Source organism: Oncorhynchus masou, chromosome 16, assembly GCF_036934945.1.
Source record: "Oncorhynchus masou masou isolate Uvic2021 chromosome 16, UVic_Omas_1.1, whole genome shotgun sequence".
Classification (NCBI taxonomy): Eukaryota; Metazoa; Chordata; class Actinopteri; order Salmoniformes; family Salmonidae; genus Oncorhynchus; species Oncorhynchus masou.
In genome coordinates this window covers 36,423,897-36,450,581 of record NC_088227.1, presented here as the reverse complement: position 1 = coordinate 36,450,581, position 26,685 = coordinate 36,423,897, and the positions used below count along the sequence as shown (strand labels likewise).

General features: G+C 47.5%; 2 protein-coding genes across 2 annotated transcripts in view; both read left to right on the top strand.

Moving 5' to 3' along the window:
- Nucleotides 1–3,485: 3,485 nt before the first annotated feature.
- On the top strand, nucleotides 3,486–12,599 carry LOC135557916 (26S proteasome regulatory subunit 4-like). The gene is made up of 11 exons (XM_064991622.1): nucleotides 3,486–3,543; nucleotides 4,013–4,066; nucleotides 4,203–4,299; nucleotides 6,057–6,181; nucleotides 7,097–7,282; nucleotides 9,252–9,380; nucleotides 9,687–9,783; nucleotides 10,055–10,244; nucleotides 10,476–10,627; nucleotides 11,026–11,180; nucleotides 12,301–12,599. Exons 1-11 carry the CDS (start codon nucleotides 3,541–3,543, stop codon nucleotides 12,433–12,435), a joined length of 1,323 nt encoding a protein of 440 aa, XP_064847694.1. The 5' UTR covers nucleotides 3,486–3,540; the 3' UTR covers nucleotides 12,436–12,599.
- Nucleotides 12,600–19,675: 7,076 nt separating this feature from the next.
- Nucleotides 19,676–26,685, top strand: part of LOC135557915 (calmodulin-1) — a 28,620-nt gene continuing 21,610 nt past the window's right edge. Inside the window, exon 1 of the mRNA XM_064991621.1 lies at nucleotides 19,676–20,063. Coding sequence (XP_064847693.1) covers nucleotides 20,061–20,063 — 3 coding nt within the window. The 5' untranslated portion in view covers nucleotides 19,676–20,060. The remainder of the gene's footprint in view (nucleotides 20,064–26,685) is intronic.

The following is a 26,685-nucleotide window of genomic DNA, read 5'->3' as shown; positions in this document are numbered from 1 at the left end:
ATATTTTGATAAGATTGTATCACAAGTGAAGTGGCCAAATAACTTCTTCAAATGAAGCACCTTAATTCGCTTTGCAACTGGTATAGAGCCTAACTGGTACACATAGGCGGCATTTGAGTTTCAAGTTTGGGGAAGATAAAACACTACATGCATAATAGCATTTGCGGTCACTTTTTAAAATGGTGTTTTCCTGCTAATTGATTGCATTTTTGAACATTCGCGCTTATAGCCTACTGCCGTTTGCACATTGCTGCGCTTATAATGTGAAGAAATAGACCAACAGTTTATCAACATTTTAAGCGAAACATTCTGATCTGTTGCATCAGCCTCATTTCTTTTAAACGTTTTTTTGATGCAAGTGGTTGTCATAATTTGGGATCTTTCGCATCCCACAACTGTCCCAGAGTATGTTTGGAATATTTATTTCTCGCACAGAAGGACAAGTTGACCAATAGAATAGGTCGACTTTTGTACTATGGGGGATAGTAGATTGACATAGGCTAGTGCTTTTGCTGTTCGTTAGGACTATTCTTATTCTTGTTAGTTGACAAAAAGTAAATGTGGACAGTTCTAATATTTCAATTTGGGCCTTGAAATTCAGTAAGAAAGACATGCGCAGTTGCATCCCTGATGTGTCTGTCTTCACTTGTAGCCTACTTTGAAGATGAGATGACTTCATACTATAAAATAATGTCATGGAATTCTAACCAAATCTTGTCTGCTAAATGAACTAGTGTAGCCCACAGCCATATGGCATAGCCAGGTCAGGGACTAACATAAGGACAACTCAGAGTATGCTATTCTGTTCTTTTGAAAGAGACTGCATTTTCTTCATGTCATGCTTCTTTAGACCTGTCTAAAATAAATAATGGATTTATTGTGATGGTGAAGGCTATATTAAATGGATTTATTAGACTTTTTCAAATGTAGATGTTCCAAAGGTCTGCATCAGTGTCTTGTAGGCTATGTGTGGAAGCACGGAGATGTTAAACATGTTCATGTTAATTGACGGTCACTTTACCATGAGACCGGCAGTTATTTGCTTGACAATCAGCAGCTGAGAAAATGTCATGACCGCCACAGCCCTAGTCATGGAGGTTTTGGAAAGCAGGATTATGTCTGGCTTTTGTGTCATTGCTGTGACGTCTGATGTCTGGGAACTTAAGCTGCCTTCCCAGGTTGACGTTCAGCTCCTCGTCTTGAGCTGTTGCGAGAAGACCTGTCGTGCTTGTGTTGGCTTTTTTCCAGCTCTGATGAATGCGATAACCTGCTTCGCTGGTTGAAGGCCCTTTCCGGGGCTGATCCCACTGCTATGGCTTTAAGCACCAGGTCGTTGCACCAGCAGTTGCGACCCTCGCCTATGGCTTTTGAGCAGCAGCTGAGGATGTACTCAAGGGTTCCTCTCTTTAGGCACAGCAGATGGTGAATCAGCCTTACCCCAGCAGAACAGGTTATATGGGCTTAGTAGGATATGGACTACACCCTGATGAAGACAGCTTGGCTGTTGAAATATTGGTTACTGCCAACGTTCCTGCTGGCTCCGTCCTTGACTGCTGCTCACACTTCCTCCTGCACCAGCTTCCACCTGTCTTTCCCTTGGGCCTTGTCGTAGCAGGCTTTTGTAATGCTACCAAGGCCATAGCCTCTGTGCCATAGCCGTGACTTAGCCTGCTCCCTTTCATTCTGAGCACTCCACTTCCTGTCCTCACCTCTATACCGGCCTAGGAGACTTTCGTCTTGTCTCCCTGTATTGCAGCACCTCCCTTGTACGGGTCAACATGAATTCCTCATTCAGGCTCCTGATGTGTAGCTTCAGTTGTTCTTCTGACTGTACAGGGCGATGCTGCTCAGGCTTCACGGTAATCCCAGGCATTTGCGGAGGTAGCTGCTGACTCTTCTCTCAAAGGTTTCGTAGCAGGACACCATGTTGGTATATCCAGGTCTTGAGCTTGCAAGGTAAACCTGACTTGTCCAGTGCAGCCAACCACTCTTCTAGCTCCTGGTTTGATGTCTTGATGGATGATGTATCCCTCAGGCTGCTGTGAAACAGCTTGGCCAGACTCTTTACCAGTTTCTCAGTGACGGATGGGATCTGTGTGTCTTGAATGATGAAGTGGAACTTGTCCACTGTTTTCCCCATCTTCAGCACCAGGGATCTAGACTTCGCTGGCTTTAAGCTCATCCGTGCCCAGGTTGACAAGCTTCTCCAACCGCTCCTGAATCCACCTACTCCCTGGGACAGATGCTATTGTCAAAGTCAAGTCATCCATGAAGGCTCTGATAGGAGGGTGTCACATGCCAGACCACCTCAGCTGATATGGCAAGGGCAAACAGTTTCACTGAAATGATGCAGCCCGGGATGATTCCTTTCTCAAGCCTGTGCCATTCCGATGTTGTGGATCCAAATGTGACTCTCAAACTGTTTTTATTAGTCCAGTATGAGATCTCTGATCTTGCCTGGGACGTGGTGCCGATCCAGAACCAAATCAACCAGCTTGTTGGGGAATGAAACACATTAACTTTTAATTAACAAGGCACACCTGTTCATTTAAATGCACTCATGAAGCTGGTTGAGAGAATGCCAAGAGTGTGTAAAGCTGTCGTCAAGGCAAAGGGTGGCTACTTTGAAGAATCTCAAATATAACTTTTTGATTTGTTTAACACTTTTTTTGGTTACTACATGATTCCATATGTGTTATTTCATAGTTTTGATGTCTTCACTATTATTCTACAATGTATAAAATATATTTTTTTTAATTAAGAAAAACCCTTCAATGAGTAGGTGTGAGTAGGTGTGTCCAAACGTTTGACTCGTACTGTATATTTGGGTTATGTGAGTCTCCTATCCAGAGTGGAAGAAGGGAGTAACGTTGAAGAAACCATGGTAGATGGATTAAAGAAAGCAGTAAATGCTACTCACCAACGGGATCCTGACAAAAAGGTGGACTTTGTATTGTTTTTTTGCATTGGTTATAAACTGCACAGCGCAAACCAAGACGAAGGAAGAAGAAGAAGGTGGTTGCCATTGGATCAAAGAAAGCCTCATCAACTGAGGGATAGTGAAATGCTACATGTTAAAAGGTGGACTTCGTATTTTTTTATTACAGTGGTCATAAACTGTACAGCACAAGTGGAGAAGAAGTCTAAGACAATTTGAATCATTGTGAATGTCGCTGAACGTTTTGGGGTCTTTGTGATTTCACAGCCGAGGCCGTGCAAGAAAACCTGTTAGTGAATGTTCCGTCATCACGGACCTCTGATCCTGTGTAGGGATGTATTTTGGAGTGGACTGTGATTTGAAGAAGTGGGTTTTCTTAGTTGATGTGTTTAATGTGTTTAATTTTGTATGATATCGTTTTCCCCCTTTCCTGCAATGTTTCTTATTCAATACCCCGCCCAGCAGTTAGCGGTAATGCACCATTAAAATTGGATGCCAACTCCCTTTTTACCCCATCGAAGAAGATCAACGAAGCCTCGTAAAGTTTTCATGCCAGATCCCTTATTCACCGTAGTGACGTCAATTTAGAGCGACACGCAACAATGGTGAGTGAGCAAGCAAATTTCTTTCTGGCTCATGTTTTGATAAGATATTACAAGGATTTACCACATTTTGTAGCTTAATATTAAAGATGTAGCTTTTAAATTTATACATAAAACACGATTTGATGTATTTGTTTTAAAAAAATTAAACGCCTTCGTTGTATAAAACCCTCATTATTGTCAGCTACCATAGCTAACGTTAGCTAGCTGTTAACTCTTACGTTGAATAACGTTACAGCGTTCATTTTGCCGATAGCTAACTAGCTAGCATGTTGATTCCCCGATCAGGAAATACATAGCGGCAATTACGAATCGCACTTAAATAAACTAAAGCTGGCCAACTTAAAGAAACTAAAGATGTCAGCTAGCTAATAAAGTCTAGCGTTACCAACAATACGCCTGATTCAAGGTGCCTCGATTGATTGATTCTACCTTCAGGATATGTAGCTAATGTGTGTGTTAATGATTTCAGGGTCAAAGCCAAAGTGGGGGCCATGGACCTGGTGGAGGCAAGAAGGATGACAAGGTGAGCATGACATGGCAACAATCAGAGCCTCTTGACAACGCCATCTCTATAGCTACCAGCTGGATCTTTCAGATTTCTGTGTTAACATGCATTATTCTACTGCCACAAAACATGTCACCATATCATATGCCAACAGGACAAGAAGAAGAAGTATGAGCCTCCCATCCCCACCAGAGTTGGGAAGAGGAAGAAGAAGAGCAAGGGACCAGATGCGGCCAGCAAGCTACCTTTAGGTAGCGTAACTAATGTCCCCTCACTTAGGGAAATGGTTATCTTTATAAATAACCTATAAACTCAATATCTAGCTTGGTGTTTTACATGTTTTTCTGTATGTCATTCCCAACTCTAGCTTTGCAATTTCTTACTCACTCGCTTGTCAAGAGAAACACTATTCATAATGTATGGCAAGGGTAGGCAACAGGATTCAGCTGCGGGGGCCATAACACATCTTTTTATTTGTGGGAATACTTGGGAATAGATTTCCTCAACACATTTTTTTAGGAATTCCTGGTGATGTCAGTCTTTTTAGACCAAAACTAACACCACCACCACCGCAGAAACTTTGGATGGACAAAAATAATCACTTGTGGGACGGTTTTGGTCCCTGGGCCGCCTGTTGCCTACCCCTGACGTATGCTGTGTGTGTTTCCCCCTGACGTATGCTGTGTGTGTTTCCCCCTGACGTATGCTGTGTGTGTTTCCCCCTGACATATGCTGTGTGTGTTTCCCCCTGACGTATGCTGTGTGTGTTTCCCCCTGACGTATGCTGTGTGTGTTTCCCCCTGACGTATGCTGTGTGTGTTTCCCCCTGACGTATGCTGTGTGTGTTTCCCCCTGACGTATGCTGTGTGTGTTTCCCCCTGACGTATGCTGTGTGTGTTTCCCCTGACGTATGCTGTGTGTGTTTCCCCTGACGTATGCTGTGTGTGTTTCCCCTGACGTATGCTGTGTGTGTTTCCCCCTGACGTATGCTGTGTGTGTTTCCCCCTGACGTATGCTGTGTGTGTTTCCCCCTGACGTATGCTGTGTGTGTTTCCCCTGACGTATGCTGTGTGTGTTTCCCCTGACGTATGCTGTGTGTGTTTCCCCCTGACGTATGCTGTGTGTGTTTCCCCTGACGTATGCTGTGTGTGTTTCCCCTGACGTATGCTGTGTGTGTTTCCCCTGACGTATGCTGTGTGTGTTTCCCCTGACGTATGCTGTGTGTGTTTCCCCCTGACGTATGCTGTGTGTGTTTCCCCCTGACGTATGCTGTGTGTGTTTCCCCCTGACGTATGCTGTGTGTGTTTCCCCCTGACGTATGCTGTGTGTGTTTTCCCCTGACGTATGCTGTGTGTGTTTCCCCCTGACGTATCCTGTGTGTGTTTTCCCCCTGACGTATGCTGTGTGTGTTTTCCCCCTGACGTATGCTGTGTGTGTATCCCCCTGACGTATGCTGTGTGTGTATCCCCCTGACGTATGCTGTGTGTGTTTTCCCCTGACGTATGCTGTGTGTGTTTTCCCCCTGACGTATGCTGTGTGTGTTTTCCCCCTGACGTATGCTGTGTGTGTTTTCCCCCTGACGTATGCTGTGTGTGTTTTCCCCCTGACGTATGCTGTGTGTGTTTTCCCCTGACGTATGCTGTGTGTGTTTTCCCCTGACGTATGCTGTGTGTGTTTTCCCCTGACGTATGCTGTGTGTGTTTTCCCCTGACGTATGCTGTGTGTGTTTTCCCCTGACGTATGCTGTGTGTGTTTCCCCTGACGTATGCTGTGTGTGTTTCCCCTGACGTATGCTGTGTGTGTTTTCCCCTGACGTATGCTGTGTGTGTTTTCCCCCTGACGTATGCTGTGTGTGTTTTCCCCCTGACGTATGCTGTGTGTGTTTTCCCCCTGACGTATGCTGTGTGTGTTTTCCCCCTGACGTATGCTGTGTGTGTTTCCCCCTGACGTATGCTGTGTGTGTTTCCCCCTGACGTATGCTGTGTGTGTTTCCCCCTGACGTATGCAGTCACCCCTCACACCCACTGCCGTCTGAAGCTGCTGAAGCAGGAGAGGATCAAAGACTACCTGCTGATGGAGGAGGAGTTCATCAGGAACCAGGAGCAGATGAAACCGCTGGAGGAAAAACAGGAGGTACTGACTACGGATATATATTACTTTATTAGGTACACCATCCTGTTCACGAAAATGGTTAGTTCCTACAGACAGTGAGCCACGTGGCCATGGCTTGCTAGTTAAAGCAGGCAAACAGGCATTCAGTTATTGTTTGATTGCACGTTAGAATGGTGAAAATGAGTGACCTAAGTGACTCTGAGCGTGCCAGGCGCGTCGTGTTCAGTATCTCAGAAACGGCCTCCTGGGATTTTTTTATCCACGACAGTATCTAGAGTTTACTAGAGTTTAGGAGAGAAAAACGTCACCTGGTCCGACAAATCCTGGTTCCTGTTGATGGCAGAGTCAAGATTTGGCGAAAGCAGGATGAGTCCATGGCCCCGTCTTGCCTGGTGTCAACAGTACAGTCTGGTAGCGGTGGTGAAATGTTGTGGGGAATGTTTACCTGGCACACATTAGGTCCCTTGATACCAATTGAGCCACATTACCATGCAACAAAGAATTCAGGGTGTTCTGGAGGTAAAGGGGTGTTCGACCCGGTACTAGATGGGTGTACGTAATAAACTGGCCGTTTGTAATACCATATTGTGTGTATGTATGTATGTATATAATACGATATTACTGTAGTTTATCAGATGAAACCACTAAAGGAGAAACGGTACTGATACAGTAAACTCTGTAGGACATTTTACTTAAAAATATATATTTTTTGTAATTTAGCCTACATTCTTATTCAGAGCCACAAAGTTAGTGCATTTGTCTTAAGATGGCTAGGTGGGACAACCACATGTGTCTGTTTGCTAAATTAATTTCCCTTTTCACGGGATAATAATGAATCACTTGATTTACTTGAGAAACCTGCCTTAGGCTAACCTGCCCTAGGCTCAATTCAACTCATCAGTTGTCTTCCATGTATTTCTTGTGTCTGTTCTGCAGGAGGAGAGGTCCAAGGTGGATGACCTGAGGGGAACACCCATGTCTGTGGGGAACCTGGAGGAGATCATTGATGACAACCATGCCATCGTGTCTACGTCAGTAGGGTCAGAGCACTATGTCAGCATCCTCTCCTTCGTAGACAAAGACCTGCTGGAGCCCGGCTGCTCTGTACTACTCAACCACAAGGTACTGACATATCTGCTCTGTACTACTCAACCACAAGGTACTGACATATCTGCTCTGTACTACTCAACCACAAGGTACTGACATATCTGCTCTGTACTACTCAACCACAAGGTACTGACATATCTGCTCTGTACCACTCAACCACAAGGTACTGACATATCTGCTCTGTACCACTCAACCACAAGGTACTGACATATAAAATCAGCAAAAAAAAAGAAACGTCCCTTTTTCAGAACCCTGTTTGTAAAAATCCAAGTAACTTCACAGATCTTCATTGTAAAGGGTTTAAACACTGTTTCCCGTGCTTGTTCAATGAACCATAAACAATTAATGAACATGCACCTGTGGAACGGTCGTTAAGACACTAACAGCTTACAGACGGTAGGCAATTAAGGTCACAGTTATGACAACTTAGAACAAAGGGGGGGGTCAAAAGTAACAGTTAGTATCTGGTGTGGCCACTAGCTGCATTAAGTACTGCAGTGCATCATATCCTCATGGACTGCACCAGATTTGCCAGTTCCTGCTGTGAGATGTTACCCCACTCTTCCACCAAGGCACCTGCAAGTTCCTGGACATTTCAGGGGGGAAATGGCCCCAGCCCTCACCCTCCGATCCAACAGGTCCCAGACGTGCTCTATGGGATTGAGATCCGGGCTCTTCGCTGGCCGTGGCAGAATGCTGACATTCCTGTCTTGCAGGAAATCACGCACAGAACAAGCAGTATGGCTTGTGGCATTGTCATGCTGCAGGGTCATGTCAGGATGAGCCTGCAGGAAGGGTACTACATGAGGGAGGAGGATGTCTTCCCTGTAACGCACAGCGTTGAGATTACATGCAATGACGACAAGCTCAGTCCGACGAGGCAGTGACACACCACCCCAGTCCATGACGGACCCTCCACCTCCAAGTCAATCCCACTCCAGAGTACAGGCCTCGGTGTAACGCTCATTCCTTCAAAGATAAACACAAATCCGACCATCACCCCTGGTGAGACAAAACCATGACTCGTCAGTGAAGAGCACTTTTTGCCAGTCCTGTCTGGTCCAGCGACAGTGGGTTTGTGCTCATAAGGGACGTTGTTGCCGGTGATGACTGGTAGGCCTGTTGTAAGGCAGGTCCTCACAAGTCCTCAGTCCAGCCTCTCTCAGCCAATTGCAGACAGTCTGAGCACTGATGGAGGGATTGTGCTTTCCTGGTGTAACTCGGGCAGTTGTTGTTGACATCCTGTACCTGTCCTGCAGGTGTGATGTTCAGATGTACACATCCTGTACAGGTGTTGTTACATGTGGTCTGCCACTGCGAGGACGATCAGCTGTCCGTCCTGTCTCCCTGTAGCGTCTCACAGTCCGGACATTGCAATTTATTGCCCTAGCCACATCTGCATGCCTCCTTGCAGCATGCCTAAGGCATGTTCATGCAGATGGGCAGGGACCCTGGGCATCTTTCTTTTGGTGTTTTTCAGACTCAGTAGAAAGGCCTCTTTAGTGTCCTAAGTTTTCATAACTGTGACCTTAATTGCCTACCGTCTGTAAGCTGTTAGTGTCTTAACAACCGTTCCACAGGTGCATGTTCATTAATTGTTTATGGTTAATTGAACAAGCACGGGAAACAGTGTTTAAACCCTTTACAATGAAGGTCTGTGAAGTTATTTAGATTTTTCCGGATTATCTTTGAAAGACAGGGTCCTGAAAAAGGGACGTTTCTTTTTTTGCTGAATTTATCTGCTCTGTGCTAAACCACGAAGTAAAGAAAACTGTCTACCCATAGTCAGGAATGTAGCCTCTGAATTTGGCTTTTTGTTGTTGTTAATAGTTTTTACATTAATTAATAGCATTGTAATCCGAGATGTTTTATGTTTTTAATCTTTGACAATATAAGTGTGTTAAGCCAAAGTCCCCATTGTGTGGGGGAAATTATTTCTGTTATGATGTGTGAGTGACGTTGATTGACTCTGTTTGTTCTCTAGGTCCATGCTGTGATTGGTGTCCTGATGGACGACACTGATCCCCTGGTCACGGTGATGAAGGTGGAGAAGGCCCCTCAGGAGACCTACGCTGACATAGGAGGTCTGGACAGCCAGATCCAGGAGATCAAGGTACAAGACCACAGCCTTTATAACACAGCTACTATCTGACATAGGTCTGGACAGCCAGATCCACATGATCAAGGCACAACAGAGGGCATCACCCTACATAACACACACTATAACACTACATTACATAGACTTTATAACACTACAAGCTGTAACACAGTAACTACCAGTGGTAATAACCATGTCTTTACCCTGTAACTAACCAGTATAAACAGCCTGAGAGGGGAGGGACGTACTATACTCCACAGGTTCGTTAACACTATACGTTTCATGGTGACTGCCATAATAACAGTTGATGTTGTACTGTAGGAGTCTGTGGAGCTGCCTCTCACCCACCCTGAGTACTATGAGGAGATGGGCATCAAGCCTCCTAAAGGAGTCATCCTCTATGGGGCACCTGGCACTGGTGAGTTAGATCAATATTTAACAATTCACATTCTTCTACACAAAGTTGTTTTAGACAAATGTTCCTGGTTATTCAAGAGGAAATGATTTCCAAAGTTGTTCAAAACTGTTTACACAACAAGAAGCACCAAAACAACGTACATAATCCCTCGAGACATGCATAGCAACGAGCAGTATGTACAGGGAAACAGCCATTGAAATCCTATGATGTAATGAACGGTGTGAGCCTGTTTGTGTGTGTCTGCTGATGTCTGTTTGCCTCTCTGTGTCAGGTAAGACCCTGCTGGCCAAGGCAGTGGCCAACCAGACGTCAGCTACGTTCCTGCGTGTGGTGGGCTCTGAGCTGATTCAGAAGTACCTGGGGGACGGGCCCAAGCTGGTCAGAGAGCTGTTCAGGGTGGCAGAGGAACATGCACCGTCCATCGTCTTCATCGATGAGATAGACGCCATCGGCACTAAAAGGTACTAAAATACTTCCAGTTGGATCCACTGGTAACACCAGGGCTCCAGAGTTGTGTTCATTAGGCACGGAAGTGGAAGGAAACAGACCGAAACAGAGAGGGACGACCTGGACACGTGTTTATTTTCCATTGTAAAACTTTTTAGATCTTCCTCAGTTGTGTGTCCTGATGAACACAACCCAGGACTGTTTCTCTACTCTGACCATCCACTGTGTGTTTCTCTCACGCACAGATATGACTCTAACTCTGGAGGAGAAAGGGAGATCCAGAGGACTTTGCTGGAGCTTCTCAACCAGCTGGATGGTTTTGACTCTAGAGGAGATGTGAAGGTGATCATGGCCACCAACAGGATAGAGACTCTGGACCCTGCCCTCATCAGGCCTGGTAAGATGCTCTCAGCAGGATCTGAAAAATGGAGCCTATTTTGACATGTGATATATAAATGGACCAATAGAGCTGTACACTTGGACAGGGATAAAGGTGTATAATTGAGGATTGAGATTCTACTATAAAATGAATGCAGATTTAATTTCCTCATTCTGAACTCCATAGCTTGACCTTTTCAGTAGTGAACAACAGATGGAGCTCTGAAAGCTCTTCTACACAACTCAAATCAAAAGCAACAACATTCACCATTTGAGCAAAGCAACCTTTATCTCCACACACTGTTGAGTCCATCTCAATAAGTATTGTATTCTAGAATCGGAATGAGTAGAACCCAACAGCCATTCTCTTGGTGATGTTCCATGCCCTCCTCCTTCTTGGTTATGTGGTTCTTCCAGGGCGTATTGACAGGAAAATCGAGTTCCCCCTGCCTGATGAGAAGACCAAGAGGAGGATCTTCAACATCCACACCAGCAGGATGACCGTAGCAGACGACGTCACACTGGACGACCTGATCTTAGCTAAAGATGACCTCTCAGGAGCTGACATCAAGGTAATATGGTTTCCTCTACCACCACCGCTGTAGAGGCCAGATGCACTTTTTTTGCAGGATCATTAGTAGTTCTGCGCAGTCTGACTGTAATGTAGTCCATCTCAAACGCACACTATGGCTGTCTAGGGTTCCCACTACCAATACTTATATGAGGTAGGCCCCCCAGTCAAGCACTGTGCATGCCCAAAAATGACTGGCCTCTATTGGTTTCAATTGAATTGTTGTGTTTTTTTTAGCTCTGAGTGTTGCCTTACAGATGTTTGAAAACCACCTAGGGGAAACAGGGCTGTAGAACAGATTACCTAGGGGAAACAGGACTGTAGAACACATTACCTAGGGGAAACGGGGCTGTAGAACACATTACCTAGGGGAAACGGGGCTGTAGAACACATTACCTAGGGGAAACGGGGCTGTAGAACACATTACCTAGGGGAAACGGGGCTGTAGAACACATTACCTAGGGGAAACGGGGCTGTAGAACACATTACCTAGGGGAAACGGGGCTGTAGAACACATTACCTAGGGGAAACGGGGCTGTAGAACACACTACCTAGGGGAAACGGGGCTGTAGAACACACTACCTAGGGGAAACGGGGCTGTAGAACACACTACCTAGGGGAAACGGGGCTGTAGAACACACTACCTAGGGGAAACGGGGCTGTAGAACACACTACCTAGGGGAAACGGGGCTGTAGAACACACTACCTAGGGGAAACGGGGCTGTAGAACACACTACCTAGGGGAAACGGGGCTGTAGAACACACTACCTAGGGGAAACGGGGCTGTAGAACACACTACCTAGGGGAAACGGGGCTGTAGAACACATTAGTGCCTTGAGGCACACCAGAGGAGTACGATGTTTGGAACATAAGCTCCCATTGACTTGACTGTGCTGCCCTCTTGTGACAGCTCTTTACTTTTACAGTACAGCTTTTGTTCCTCCCTCATTCCTATGTTCCCACTATATCTATTTTACCATGTTGAGTCAGTGATATTTTTAAAGAAATGGAGACGAGGATACAGTTTGAAACCGTCTGAACAGGGCTCTTTTTCTGTTACATTTCTATCTGTATTTGAAAGCCATAATCTTCTGAGACTAACCTGTCCTTTCATCCTTCAGGCCATCTGTACTGAGGCTGGCCTCATGGCCCTGAGAGAGCGCAGGATGAAGGTCACCAACGAAGACTTCAAGAAGTCCAAGGAGAATGTGCTGTACAAGAAACAGGAGGGCACACCAGAGGGCCTGTACCTCTAACCTATAACCCCTGACCTGTCCGCAGTGTGAAAGAGCGGAGTCTGGCTGTCTCCTCACAGAACGGCGTTTTGATATATTTTGTTGCATGTTACGTTGGACTCAACACTCCCACTGTCTACCTTTATGTACTATGATATGACAGACAATAAATACAAGAGTTTGAATGTGAGAGAAGTTGTTATTCATTGTCCCCTATATGATTATATATTCCCCTCCATGTTATCTCACTTTAGTAGAGGTCGTGTTGCGTAGCTAGTGTCTAACCGTTTGGAGAAGCCTGGAAATCTCTGCGACAGTAGAAGCAGTGTTACTTGGCATACCGTCTGCATCATACCCACTTGTGGGTCAATTCAATAACTGTGGTTCATTAACTCCAGAAATAATCTTCATATCTTAAGTTCACAAACGAACAAGTCTTTTTGTTGCGGCTCAGCCACTGCAGTTCATTTGACACATGCAGCAGAAAAGCAACAATGATTTAACTGCTCTTGATGTGGGGCCAAGTGTAACGGTACTCAGCACAACGCTTGCTTGAGTGAAAATGCTGCATGCAGCCCTGCCCTCTTTCTCTCTGACATCCCCTTATTAAATCAGTCACGCAGTTCAAATGCAACACTGGAATGAGACGGTTGGCCTGCCATGGATATTAACAGAGTGACTGAGCTGAGCCACCAGGCAGGGGAGACGGTTGACCTGCCATGGATATTAACAGAGTGACTGAGCTGAGCCACACCAGGCCAGCAGGCAGGGGAGACGGTTGGCCTGCCATGGATAATAACAGAGTGACTGAGCCACACCAGGCCAGCAGGCAGGGGAGACGGTTGACCTGCCATGGATAATAACAGAGTGACTGAGCCACACCAGGCCAGCAGGCAGGGGAGACGGTTGACCTGCCATGGATAATAACAGAGTGACTGAGCTGAGCCACCAGGCAGGGGAGACGGTTGACCTGCCATGGATAATAACAGAGTGACTGAGCTGAGCCACCAGGCAGGGGAGACGGTTGACCTGCCATGGATAATAACAGAGTGACTGAGCTGAGCCACCAGGCAGGGGAGACGGTTGACCTGCCATGGATAATAACAGAGTGACTGAGCCACACCAGGCCAGCAGGCAGGGGAGACGGTTGACCTGCCATGGATAATAACAGAGTGACTGAGCCACACCAGGCCAGCAGGCAGGGGAGACGGTTGACCTGCCATGGATAATAACAGAGTGACTGAGCTGAGCCACCAGGCAGGGGAGACGGTTGACCTGCCATGGATAATAAGAGTGACTGAGCTGAGCCACCAGGCAGGGGAGACGGTTGACCTGCCATGGATATTAACAGAGTGACTGAGCTGAGCCACCAGGCAGGGGAGACGGTTGACCTGCCATGGATAATAACAGAGTGACTGAGCCACACCAGGCCAGCAGGCAGGGGAGACGGTTGACCTGCCATGGATAATAACAGAGTGACTGAGCTGAGCCACCAGGCAGGGGAGACGGTTGACCTGCCATGGATAATAACAGAGTGACTGAGCCACACCAGGCCAGCAGGCAGGGAGACGGTTGACCTGCCATGGATAATAACAGAGTGACTGAGCCACACCAGGCCAGCAGGCAGGGGAGACGGTTGACCTGCCATGGATAATAACAGAGTGACTGAGCTGAGCCACCAGGCAGGGGAGACGGTTGACCTGCCATGGATAATAACAGAGTGACTGAGCTGAGCCACCAGGCAGGGGAGACGGTTGACCTGCCATGGATAATAACAGAGTGACTGAGCTGAGCCACCAGGCAGGGGAGACGGTTGACCTGCCATGGATATTAACAGAGTGACTGAGCTGAGCCACCAGGCAGGGGAGACGGTTGACCTGCCATGGATAATAACAGAGTGACTGAGCCACACCAGGCCAGCAGGCAGGGGAGACGGTTGACCTGCCATGGATAATAACAGAGTGACTGAGCTGAGCCACCAGGCAGGGGAGACGGTTGACCTGCCATGGATAATAACAGAGTGACTGAGCCACACCAGGCCAGCAGGCAGGGGAGACGGTTGACCTGCCATGGATAATAACAGAGTGACTGAGCCACACCAGGCCAGCAGGCAGGGGAGACGGTTGACCTGCCATGGATATTAACAGAGTGACTGAGCCACACCAGGCCAGCAGGCAGGGGAGACGGTTGACCTGCCATGGATAATAACAGAGTGACTGAGCCACACCAGGCCAGCAGGCAGGGGAGACGGTTGACCTGCCATGGATAATAACAGAGTGACTGAGCTGAGCCACCAGGCAGGGGAGACGGTTGACCTGCCATGGATAATAACAGAGTGACTGAGCCACACCAGGCCAGCAGGCAGGGGAGACGGTTGACCTGCCATGGATAATAACAGAGTGACTGAGCCACACCAGGCCAGCAGGCAGGGGGAGACGGTTGACCTGCCATGGATAATAACAGAGTGACTGAGCTGAGCCACCAGGCAGGGGAGACGGTTGACCTGCCATGGATATTAACAGAGTGACTGAGCTGAGCCACCAGGCAGGGGAGACGGTTGACCTGCCATGGATAATAACAGAGTGACTGAGCCACACCAGGCCAGCAGGCAGGGGAGACGGTTGACCTGCCATGGATAATAACAGAGTGACTGAGCTGAGCCACCAGGCAGGGGAGACGGTTGACCTGCCATGGATAATAACAGAGTGACTGAGCTGAGCCACCAGGCAGGGGAGACGGTTGACCTGCCATGGATAATAACAGAGTGACTGAGCTGAGCCACCAGGCAGGGGAGACGGTTGACCTGCCATGGATATTAACAGAGTGACTGAGCTGAGCCACCAGGCAGGGGAGACGGTTGACCTGCCATGGATAATAACAGAGTGACTGAGCCACACCAGGCCAGCAGGCAGGGGAGACGGTTGACCTGCCATGGATAATAACAGAGTGACTGAGCTGAGCCACCAGGCAGGGGAGACGGTTGACCTGCCATGGATAATAACAGAGTGACTGAGCCACACCAGGCCAGCAGGCAGGGGAGACGGTTGACCTGCCATGGATAATAACAGAGTGGCTGAGCCACACCAGGCCAGCAGGCAGGGGAGACGGTTGACCTGCCATGGATAATAACAGAGTGACTGAGCCACACCAGGCCAGCAGGCAGGGGAGACGGTTGACCTGCCATGGATAATAACAGAGTGACTGAGCTGAGCCAGGCCAGCAGGCAGGGGAGACGGTTGGCCTGCCATGGATATTAACAGAGTGACTGAGCTGAGCCAGGCCAGCAGGCAGGGGAGACGGTTGGCCTGCCATGGATATTAACAGAGTGACTGAGCCGAGCCACACCAGGCCAGCAGGCAGGGGAGACGGTTGGCCTGCCATGGATAATAACAGAGTGACTGAGCTGAGCCACCAGGCCAGCAGGCAGGGGAGACGGTTGGCCTGCCATGGATAATAACAGGGTGACTGAGCTGAGCCACACCAGGCCAGCAGGCAGGGGAGACGGTTGGCCTGCCATGGATAATAACAGAGTGACTGAGCTGAGCCACACCAGGCCAGCAGGCAGGGGAGACGGTTGGCCTGCCACGGATAATAACAGAGTGACTGAGCTGAGCCAGGCCAGCAGGCAGGGGAGACGGTTGGCCTGCCATGGATATTAACAGAGTGACTGAGCTGAGCCACCAGGCAGGGGAGACGGTTGGCCTGCCATGGATAATAACAGAGTGACTGAGCTGAGCCACACCAGGCCAGCAGGCAGGGGAGACGGTTGGCCTGCCATGGATAATAACAGAGTGACTGAGCTGAGCCACCAGGCCAGCAGGCAGGGGAGACGGTTGGCCTGCCATGGATAATAACAGAGTGACTGAGCTGAGCCACACCAGGCCAGCAGGCAGGGGAGACGGTTGGCCTGCCATGGATATTAACAGAGTGACTGAGCTGAGCCAGGCCAGCAGGCAGGGGAGACGGTTGGCCTGCCATGGATATTAACAGAGTGACTGAGCTGAGCCAGGCCAGCAGGCAGGGGAGACGGTTGGCCTGCCATGGATATTAACAGTGACTGAGCTGAGCCAGGCCAGCAGGCAGGGGAGACGGTTGGCCTGCCACGGATATTAACAGAGTGACTGAGCTGAGCCAGGCCAGCAGGCAGGGGAGACGGTTGGCCTGCCATGGATATTAACAGAGTGACTGAGCTGAGCCAGGCCAGCAGGCAGGGGAGACGGTTGGCCTGCCATGGATATTAACAGAGTGACTGAGCTGAGCCAGGCCAGCAGGCAGGGGAGACGGTTGGCCTGCCATGGATAATAACAGAGTGACTGAGCCATACCAGGCCAGCAGGCAGGGGAGACGGCCTGTCACAGATATTAACAGAGTGACTGAACTGAGCCAGGCCAGCAAGCAGGGGTGACTGTTGGCCTGCCATGGATAATAACAGAGTGACTGAGCTGAGCCAGGCCAGCAGGCAGGGGAGACGGTTGGCCTGCCATGGATAATAACAGAGTGACTGAGCTGAGCCAGGCCAGCAGGCAGGGGAGACGATTGGCCTGCCATGGATATTAACAGAGTGACTGAGCTGAGCCAGGCCAGCAGGCAGGGGAGACGGTTGACCTGCCATGGAAAGTAACAGAGTGACTGAGCTGAGCCAGGCCAGCAGGCAGGGGAGACGGTTGGCCTGCCATGGATAATAACAGAGTGACTGAGCCATACCAGGCCAGCAGGCAGGGGAGACGGCCTGTCACAGATATTAACAGAGTGACTGAACTGAGCCAGGCCAGCAAGCAGGGGAGACTGTTGGCCTGCCACGGATATTAACAGAGTGACTGAGCTGAGCCATACCAGGCCTGCAAGCAGGGGAGACGGTTGGCCTGCCACGGATATTAACAGAGTGACTGAGCTGAGCCACATCAGGCCAGCAGGCAGGGGAGACGGTTGGCCTGCCACGGATATTAACAGAGTGACTGAGCTGAGCCACATCAGGCCAGCAGGCTGGGGAGGCGGTTGGCCTGCCATGGATATTAACAGAGTGACTGAGCTGAGCCACCAGGCCAGCAGGCAGGGGAGACTGTTGGCCTGCCACGGATATTAACAGAGTGACTGAGCTGAGCCATACCAGGCCTGCAAGCAGGGGAGACGGTTGGTAGTGAATGTGTAGGCCTAGCCTACTTGGTTATAACTACTGGTGTTTTTAAATTTTAACTTGGCCAGTCAGTTAAGAAATTATTTACAATGACGACCTAACCCGGACGACGCTGGGCCAATGGGAGTCCCATAGGGCGCAGCACAAATCACAGCCGGTTGTGATACAGCCTGGAATCAAACCGGGGTCTGTAGTGACGCTTCTAGTGCCTTAGACCGCGGTGTTAGCCCCCCCCAGTTATTACTGTGTAATAAAGCCTATGTAGTGTGAAAGTGTCAAAGGACAAAGGTTAACCATCTTGTTTCCATGCTCTGGACATTTCATGTTCAGAATGTTTTATTGATGACCAATGCACAGTGTACCACTGAACTGAGATTTGACAGGTCAACTGACAGAGTGGGAATAGAGAGACAGGTGGAATCTCTCTCTCTCTCTCTCTCCCATCTCTCTCTCTCTCTCTCTCTCTCTCTCTCTCTCTCTCTCTCTCTCTCTCTCTCTCTCTCTCTGCAGGGTGGAGTCATTGGCAGATACGGAGGTTGACCTTTCAGTGACGTCTCAGTCAACTGAAGAGGTAAAGATCATGGACACGCTGTATCTGAGGACATCTCTTCAGTCAGGCTGTCATCGACTTCTGTTTCGAAGCTGACTTTAAAAAACAAACTTCATTTCAGGCAGAGACTTCCTAGGTTATTCAAAGACTAATGTTCTGACAGATTGAATTGATCTGAAATGGATTTCTCTGTGGCCAGAGGGAGAGATCATTCTCATCATCCACCACAAGGTGGCGCCTTAAGTGCGCGTTTTTATAAAAAAGTACACTGACAGACAGGACATGAGAATTAGGCTGGTCACACTTCTTGGCCAACAAATGTCGCATAAAATCTGACATTTGCCTTCAGAAATTGAACACCATCTGCAGAATAAGCTACTGTAGCCTATGCCAATCCTAAAATAGCATTCATTGAAAACATTTGATATTTAGCATACTCAACTCACTAGGAAATACAACTTAAGTAACAAACACAACATACGGACTATTATGCAGGCAAAACTTCTCAAATAAAATATAGAGAGCAGTGTTTTCCCCCAGTAAAGGCATTTACACCACCGCAACGATGACGCTCCAGCCATACGTTCTTACATGTATATATGATTTTCTAGTAGGCAGTGTATCATCCAATGGAAAGTATTGCACCTCCCAGCATAGAATCTCAGCATTGCCTGCCCGGTAGTCCTCTTCGCTGTCACAAAATACTTACATTTCCAAAGCTTTTAGTAAACCACAATGTAATCTCCATATCTAACTAAATGAGCCGATTGGACAAACTATGGGCGTAAATCGTTTTGGTTTTAACTTTGTTACATTTATGGGATTTCCATCTAGCGTACTGGTGCAATGCAGGTCCGACCTAGCCAATACTTGCGGCCAATACATAATATTGCGGGTCTGCTCTAACCAATCAGACGCAGCGTCACATAACGACACTGCAAATTATCCAGCGTCAACCAGGTAGCGACTTTATACACTACGAGTATCCTTCCGCTATAGTAAAATAGTCCAATGTAGAAGTTTTGTACTAGTGAAGAGACATAAAAGTTTAGTTTGTTGTTGCACAGTTTATAGGCCTAATATGTTGTATTTAAAGGCAAGGTTTGTAGAATGACTTGAATGAGACATATAGTTTAGAGTTAGCAAGACCTATAATAGGTGTGGCAGGTAGAAGCATTGGGCCAGTGATCGAAAGTTTGCAGGATCGAATCCCCGAGCTGACAATGTACAAATCTGTTGTTCTGAACAAGGCAGTTAACCCACTGTTCCCCGGGCGCCGATGGCGTTGATCTCGATTAGGCAGCTCTGATTCAGAGGGGTTGGGTTAAATCCCTAATAAAATAATAACACACCTAGGACTGTCTCAAACGACCTTGGTGACTCTTATAATGTTCTTGGCTGTTCTTGCCGTAGTGTATGGAGAATTGGTGCGCTATTGCGCAAATCAGAATTGAAATGAGGGGATGTGCAGTCTACAATGTGCACAACAGGCCTGCTAACTACAGAAGACGCAGGGCGGTCCTGTGATTGACATGTCTCCGCCTTGTAGTGGGAGGGACTTAAACACAGTATCTGCAGTTGGAGAAATAAGGAAGTGAGTGAACAGGCTGGGGTATTGTCTAGATGGCCTACAGCTTTTGTCAAATAGACTTCAAAGGTATATTTTATTTTAGCTAACCACAGATTTAGCTTTTCCTAACTTTAACCTGATCATCCTAACATGGTACATTAATTCTCCTAACCTGCTGCGTAAATTCTAAACCTGCTACGAAAAGTAAATTTGAACAAAAGCTGTATCCATTCTAGCCACTACTACATGCTGGGCTAGGGTCGCGGAAGGATACATAGTCCCCATTCTAACCACGGCGAGTATACACCTCCATCCCGCTAGTGGAAACTCCATCTAAAGAACGAGCACACTCCTAGTCTGCTTCATAGATAATCAGCCTCGATCCATCAAACATGGTATGTATTTTCATTCCTTTTTAGATCATTTGTCAATGCATTCAATGCCACGATATAACGGGAAATGAATGGGGCTATTGGTAAAGATTTGAGGAAATCCTCTATTTTGCCACTCATAGATTTACACAATTTTATTTTACCGGGATTTAAATTAAGACCACCAAAAGGCGTGCTATTTTGCAGCTATTATGTCGTTGCATGGGATATTTAATTTAGCCTCTTGGGTGAGTTGATTAGATTTGGAGGGACGTTTTCCGTGGAGTGGGGATTCCGCGATAACTGCGCAATTCTTACGGCATATTAGCTGGCTCGATGGCAATATCGGGCATGTAGCCAATGATAGATACTTCATTGCATGTAGCTAACATGTCCCATGTTGCTGCACAGTGCAGATTGAACTAATTTTCCGATTAGATTAATAGCATCGGGATAACTAGCAAGTTATACTAGATGATTATAGCATAGATATGTAGCTAAAAGTGATACATTTCAGAGTCTCTGTGTGTAGGCTGGAATGGAGTGGCGCGCTACGAATATGGGGGATGCTGCTGATAGATGTCATGTGTCTATGATTGATAACCCGTTTTATTAACTGGCGATCGAGTTACATATATCAACTCCTGTATGATATTGATTAAGATGAATCTAATTTTGAGGCAAATTAATCAATTCAGTAGTTCGATAGGTCTATTAGCTGCGTTTTGTCGATGTTGCATCATCGTGTCATGCTGCCTAGAGACGATGATGATAATGATAATTGCAACAATCTATCTTTCGCCTCTGATCCGTAACATCTACCTCAAATGGGGGGGAATCAAATTGCAACATTGTATATAGTTTTTGGCGTTTTGCAGTACAGTAGTTAGAATGTTTCGATGCTTCTTCACGCTCCGTTTATGTCAATGTAATGCCGACTGATTTGGTTGTCTTTTGCAAATTCTCAATGCAAATGCTATGATGCTTCTCGTTTCATCGAGTCGCCAAAGCTCTTTGGCAGCCCACTGTACAGTAACCTAGGCAAGAACATCAACAGCTGTTCAGTCTTGGGTCTGTTTGGTATGAATCAATTAATTTAAATGCAGAATACAGTATTTGTTTGATGTCTTCCTTATCAAATCCGTTTGCAGTTACAAAATTGTTTTATGGGAATTATTATCAGATTAAATCAGCAATGCATTTCAAACTTCACTGTATAACTGTCAGACAGTCCACAATGTTGGAATCGAGCTCATTAAATTCCATATAAAAGCATCTCTCAGCCAAATGTCAGTCCTGATGTAGAAGTGATGCAGCCAGTGTGTGTTGAAGCAGGGAAAAGACCTCTCCCAGTCAGTATATTGATTCTTTGCCCTATGGATCGTTCACAGCTCTGGAGAAGTCAAGACATATAAACTACATTTTTCTCTGTGTGAACAAATATCCCATATATGGTATTGAACGGCATGCCGTAAGTTTCATGTTGCATACCACGGTAATAATTGGAGTATATAAATGGAGCTTTTTTAAAAAGTTGAATCTGTGCGTGAACCTCTGTGTAGGCCTACTGTACACTCCCACACAATACAGCTATTGTAGTGCAAACAGTGTGTCTCGATTGAGATGGATGTGTCGTGTAAGTAGTCTGAGTGTAAACGGGCCCATCCTATTCCTGTGTTGTGTAAGTAGTCTGAGTGTAAACGGGCCCATCCTATTCCTGTGTCGTGTAAACGGGCCCATCCTATTCCTGTGTCGTGTAAGTAGTCTGAGTGTAAACGGGCCCATCCTATTCCTGTGTCATGTAAGTAGTCTGAGTGTAAACGGGCCCATCCTATTCCTGTGTCGTGTAAGTAGTCTGAGTGTAAACGGGCCCATCCTATTCCTGTGTTGTGTAAGTAGTCTGTGTGTAAACGGGCCCATCCTATTCCTGTGTCGTGTAAGTAGTCTGAGTGTAAACGGGCCCATCCTATTCCTGTGTTGTGTAAGTAGTCTGAGTGTAAACGGGCCCATCCTATTCCTGTGTCGTGTAAGTAGTCTGAGTGTAAACGGGCCCATCCTATTCCTGTGTCGTGTAAGTAGTCTGAGTGTAAACGGGCCCATCCTATTCCTGTATCATGTAAGTAGTCTGAGTGTAAACGGGCCCATCCTATTCCTGTATCATGTAAGTAGTCTGAGTGTAAACGGGCCCATCCTATTCCTGTGTTGTGTAAGTAGTCTGAGTGTAAACGGGCCCATCCTATTCCTGTGTTGTGTAAGTAGTCTGAGTGTAAACGGGCCCATCCTATTCCTGTGTCGTGTAAGTAGTCTGAGTGTAAACGGGCCCATCCTATTCCTGTGTCATGTAAGTAGTCTGAGTGTAAACGGGCCCATCCTATTCCTGTGTTGTGTAAGTAGTCTGAGTGTAAACGGGCCCATCCTATTCCTGTGTCATGTAAGTAGTATGAGTGTAAACGGGCCCATCCTATTCCTGTGTCATGTAAGTAGTCTGAGTGTAAACGGGCCCATCCTATTCCTGTGTTGTGTAAGTAGTCTGAGTGTAAACGGGCCCATCCTATTCCTGTGTTGTGTAAGTAGTCTGAGTGTAAACGGGCCCATCCTATTCCTGTGTCATGTAAGTAGTCTGAGTGTAAACGGGCCCATCCTATTCCTGTGTTGTGTAAGTAGTCTGAGTGTAAACGGGCCCATCCTATTCCTGTGTCGTGTAAGTAGTCTGAGTGTAAACGGGCCCATCCTATTCCTGTATCATGTAAGTAGTCTGAGTGTAAACGGGCCCATCCTATTCCTGTGTCGTGTAAGTAGTCTGAGTGTAAACGGGCCCATCCTATTCCTGTGTTGTGTAAGTAGTCTGAGTGTAAACGGGCCCATCCTATTCCTGTGTCGTGTAAGTAGTCTGAGTGTAAACGGGCCCATCCTATTCCTGTATCATGTAAGTAGTCTGAGTGTAAACGGGCCCATCCTATTCCTGTGTTGTGTAAGTAGTCTGAGTGTAAACGGGCCCATCCTATTCCTGTGTTGTGTAAGTAGTCTGAGTGTAAACGGGCCCATCCTATTCCTGTGTTGTGTAAGTAGTCTGAGTGTAAACGGGCCCATCCTATTCCTGTGTCATGTAAGTAGTCTGAGTGTAAACGGGCCCATCCTATTCCTGTGTCATGTAAACGGGCCCATCCTATTCCTGTGTCGTGTAAGTAGTCTGAGTGTAAACGGGCCCATCCTATTCCTGTGTCATGTAAACGGGCCCATCCTATTCCTGTGTCGTGTAAGTAGTCTGAGTGTAAACGGGTCCATCCTATTCCTGTGTTGTGTAAGTAGTCTGAGTGTAAACGGGCCCATCCTATTCCTGTGTTGTGTAAGTAGTCTGAGTGTAAACGGGCCCATCCTATTCCTGTGTTGTGTAAGTAGTCTGAGTGTAAACGGGCCCATCCTATTCCTGTGTTGTGTAAGTAGTCTGAGTGTAAACGGGCCCATCCTATTCCTGTGTTGTGTAAGTAGTCTGAGTGTAAACGGGCCCATCCTATTCCTGTGTTGTGTAAGTAGTCTGAGTGTAAACGGGCCCATCCTATTCCTGTGTCATGGAAGTAGTCTGAGTGTAAACGGGCCCATCCTATTCCTGTGTTGTGTAAACGGGCCCATCCTATTCCTGTGTCGTGTAAGTAGTCTGAGTGTAAACGGGCCCATCCTATTCCTGTGTTGTGTAAGTAGTCTGAGTGTAAACGGGCCCATCCTATTCCTGTGTCATGTAAGTAGTCTGAGTGTAAACGGGCCCATCCTATTCCTGTGTTGTGTAAACGGGCCCATCCTATTCCTGTGTTGTGTAAACGGGCCCATCCTATTCCTGTGTCATGTAAGTAGTCTGAGTGTAAACGGGCCCATCCTATTCCTGTGTTGTGTAAACGGGCCCATCCTATTCCTGTGTCGTGTAAGTAGTCTGAGTGTAAACGGGCCCATCCTATTCCTGTGTCGTGTAAGTAGTCTGAGTGTAAACGGGCCCATCCTATTCCTGTGTCGTGTAAGTAGTCTGAGTGTAAACGGGCCCATCCTATTCCTGTGTTGTGTAAGTAGTCTGAGTGTAAACGGGCCCATCCTATTCCTGTGTCATGTAAACGGGCCCATCCTATTCCTGTGTTGTGTAAGTAGTCTGAGTGTAAACGGGCCCATCCTATTCCTGTGTCATGTAAGTAGTCTGAGTGTAAACGGGCCCATCCTATTCCTGTGTCATGTAAACGGGCCCATCCTATTCCTGTGTCGTGTAAACGGGCCCATCCTATTCCTGTATCGTGTAAGTAGTCTGAGTGTAAACGGGCCCATCCTATTCCTGTGTTGTGTAAGTAGTCTGAGTGTAAACGGGCCCATCCTATTCCTGTGTTGTGTAAGTAGTCTGAGTGTAAACGGGCCCATCCTATTCCTGTGTCATGTAAGTAGTCTGAGTGTAAACGGGCCCATCCTATTCCTGTGTTGTGTAAACGGGCCCATCCTATTCCTGTGTCGTGTAAGTAGTCTGAGTGTAAACGGGCCCATCCTATTCCTGTGTTGTGTAAACGGGCCCATCCTATTCCTGTGTCATGTAAGTAGTCTGAGTGTAAACGGGCCCATCCTATTCCTGTGTTGTGTAAACGGGCCCATCCTATTCCTGTGTCGTGTAAGTAGTCTGAGTGTAAACGGGCCCATCCTATTCCTGTGTCGTGTAAGTAGTCTGAGTGTAAACGGGCCCATCCTATTCCTGTGTCGTGTAAGTAGTCTGAGTGTAAACGGGCCCATCCTATTCCTGTGTTGTGTAAGTAGTCTGAGTGTAAACGGGCCCATCCTATTCCTGTGTCATGTAAACGGGCCCATCCTATTCCTGTGTCGTGTAAGTAGTCTGAGTGTAAACGGGCCCATCCTATTCCTGTGTCATGTAAGTAGTCTGAGTGTAAACGGGCCCATCCTATTCCTGTGTTGTGTAAGTAGTCTGAGTGTAAACGGGCCCATCCTATTCCTGTATCGTGTAAGTAGTCTGAGTGTAAACGGGCCCATCCTATTCCTGTGTTGTGTAAGTAGTCTGAGTGTAAACGGGCCCATCCTATTCCTGTGTCATGTAAGTAGTCTGAGTGTAAACGGGCCCATCCTATTCCTGTGTTGTGTAAGTAGTCTGAGTGTAAACGGGCCCATCCTATTCCTGTGTTGTGTAAGTAGTCTGAGTGTAAACGGGCCCATCCTATTCCTGTGTCATGTAAGTAGTCTGAGTGTAAACGGGCCCATCCTATTCCTGTGTCATGTAAGTAGTCTGAGTGTAAACGGGCCCATCCTATTCCTGTGTTGTGTAAACGGGCCCATCCTATTCCTGTGTCATGTAAACGGGCCCATCCTATTCCTGTGTTGTGTAAGTAGTCTGAGTGTAAACGGGCCTATCCTATTCCTATTCCCGCCTTGTTTGCTGGTGCACGTGGAGTAACTTAGAGGACATGTGATCCAGTGCATTGAATAATTTATTTGCTTGGCAAATGGTCCTATCCAGGCATGGACGGGTCCGTCTGTAAACTGCTATCAGGATTGTGTTCGTTCATTAGGCACCTGACTGAAACAGGGAGGGACTACAGGGAGGGGACTCCAATAATAATGTTATTTTTCCGTTGCAAAAAGTTTTCCCTTGTGTGCCCAAATGAACACGACCCAGTTGTAGACTGAACTCAAACCACCGCTCAGGTCAATATGGCCCGGTCCTATCCTGCAGACAGCAGTTAGTTAGCTGCTGGTGTTGCTCGTTGGTGACCAGCTGGACTAAAACAAAAGACACGTACAGCACATCATGAGCTGAAAAGCCTCCCGGGACAAAAGTGTGTGTTTGGGTGTGTAGTGTTTCCCCGGGGACTAAGGGTTTCCTTTGTTATGAGTCATATTGATAAGCTATAGGGGAAGCAGGTTCTTTGAAAGAGGCCTGTTGGTTTGCATAGTCCATATATTGTATGGTGCCTTCGCTGACACTACCTACACTCCTGTAGCCTACTGCTGTAAAACTGTAGCCTACTGCTGTAAAACTGTAGCCTACTGCTGTAAAACTGTAGCCTACTGCTGTAAAACTGTAGCCTAGAGAGCAGAAACACCAGAATAATACCTGCCCTGTCAATGATGTTTGAGAAGAATGGTGCACTGCATACCAGACTGAGCTAGCTAGTTTCTCCTGTAGGCTACTGCTGTAAACCCAAGCCTGGTGAATCAGAGGGAGTGTGTATGTCTGTGGTCGTTGGGGTTGTTCTGTGTTGTGTAAGTTCACCAGTACTTTGCTGCCTACCAACAGATTGCACATCCACCCAGCCCCTGTTGCCTTCCTGCTAGACTGGCCAGAAGAGCGAGGGAGGGAGGGAGCCCCAGAGAGGAAAGGCCTGTAGTAGGAGTGTGGGCATGATTCCAGGCAGACCTAACCAGGCCAAGGGAAAGGGAAGGGCTGGAGAAGGCCTGGTCGCGCAGCAGCACTGTGAGGCCCAGGGAAGGGAAGGCAAGGCAAGGCAAGGGATGGGCGGGTGTAGGCCTGGCTGTGCAGCAGCACGGTGAGGCCCAGGCAAGGGAAGGCAAGGCAAGGCAAGGGATGGGCGGGTGTAGGCCTGGCTGTGCAGCAGCACGGTGAGGCCCAGGCAAGGGAAGGGCGGGTGTAGGCCTGGCTGTGCAGCAGCAC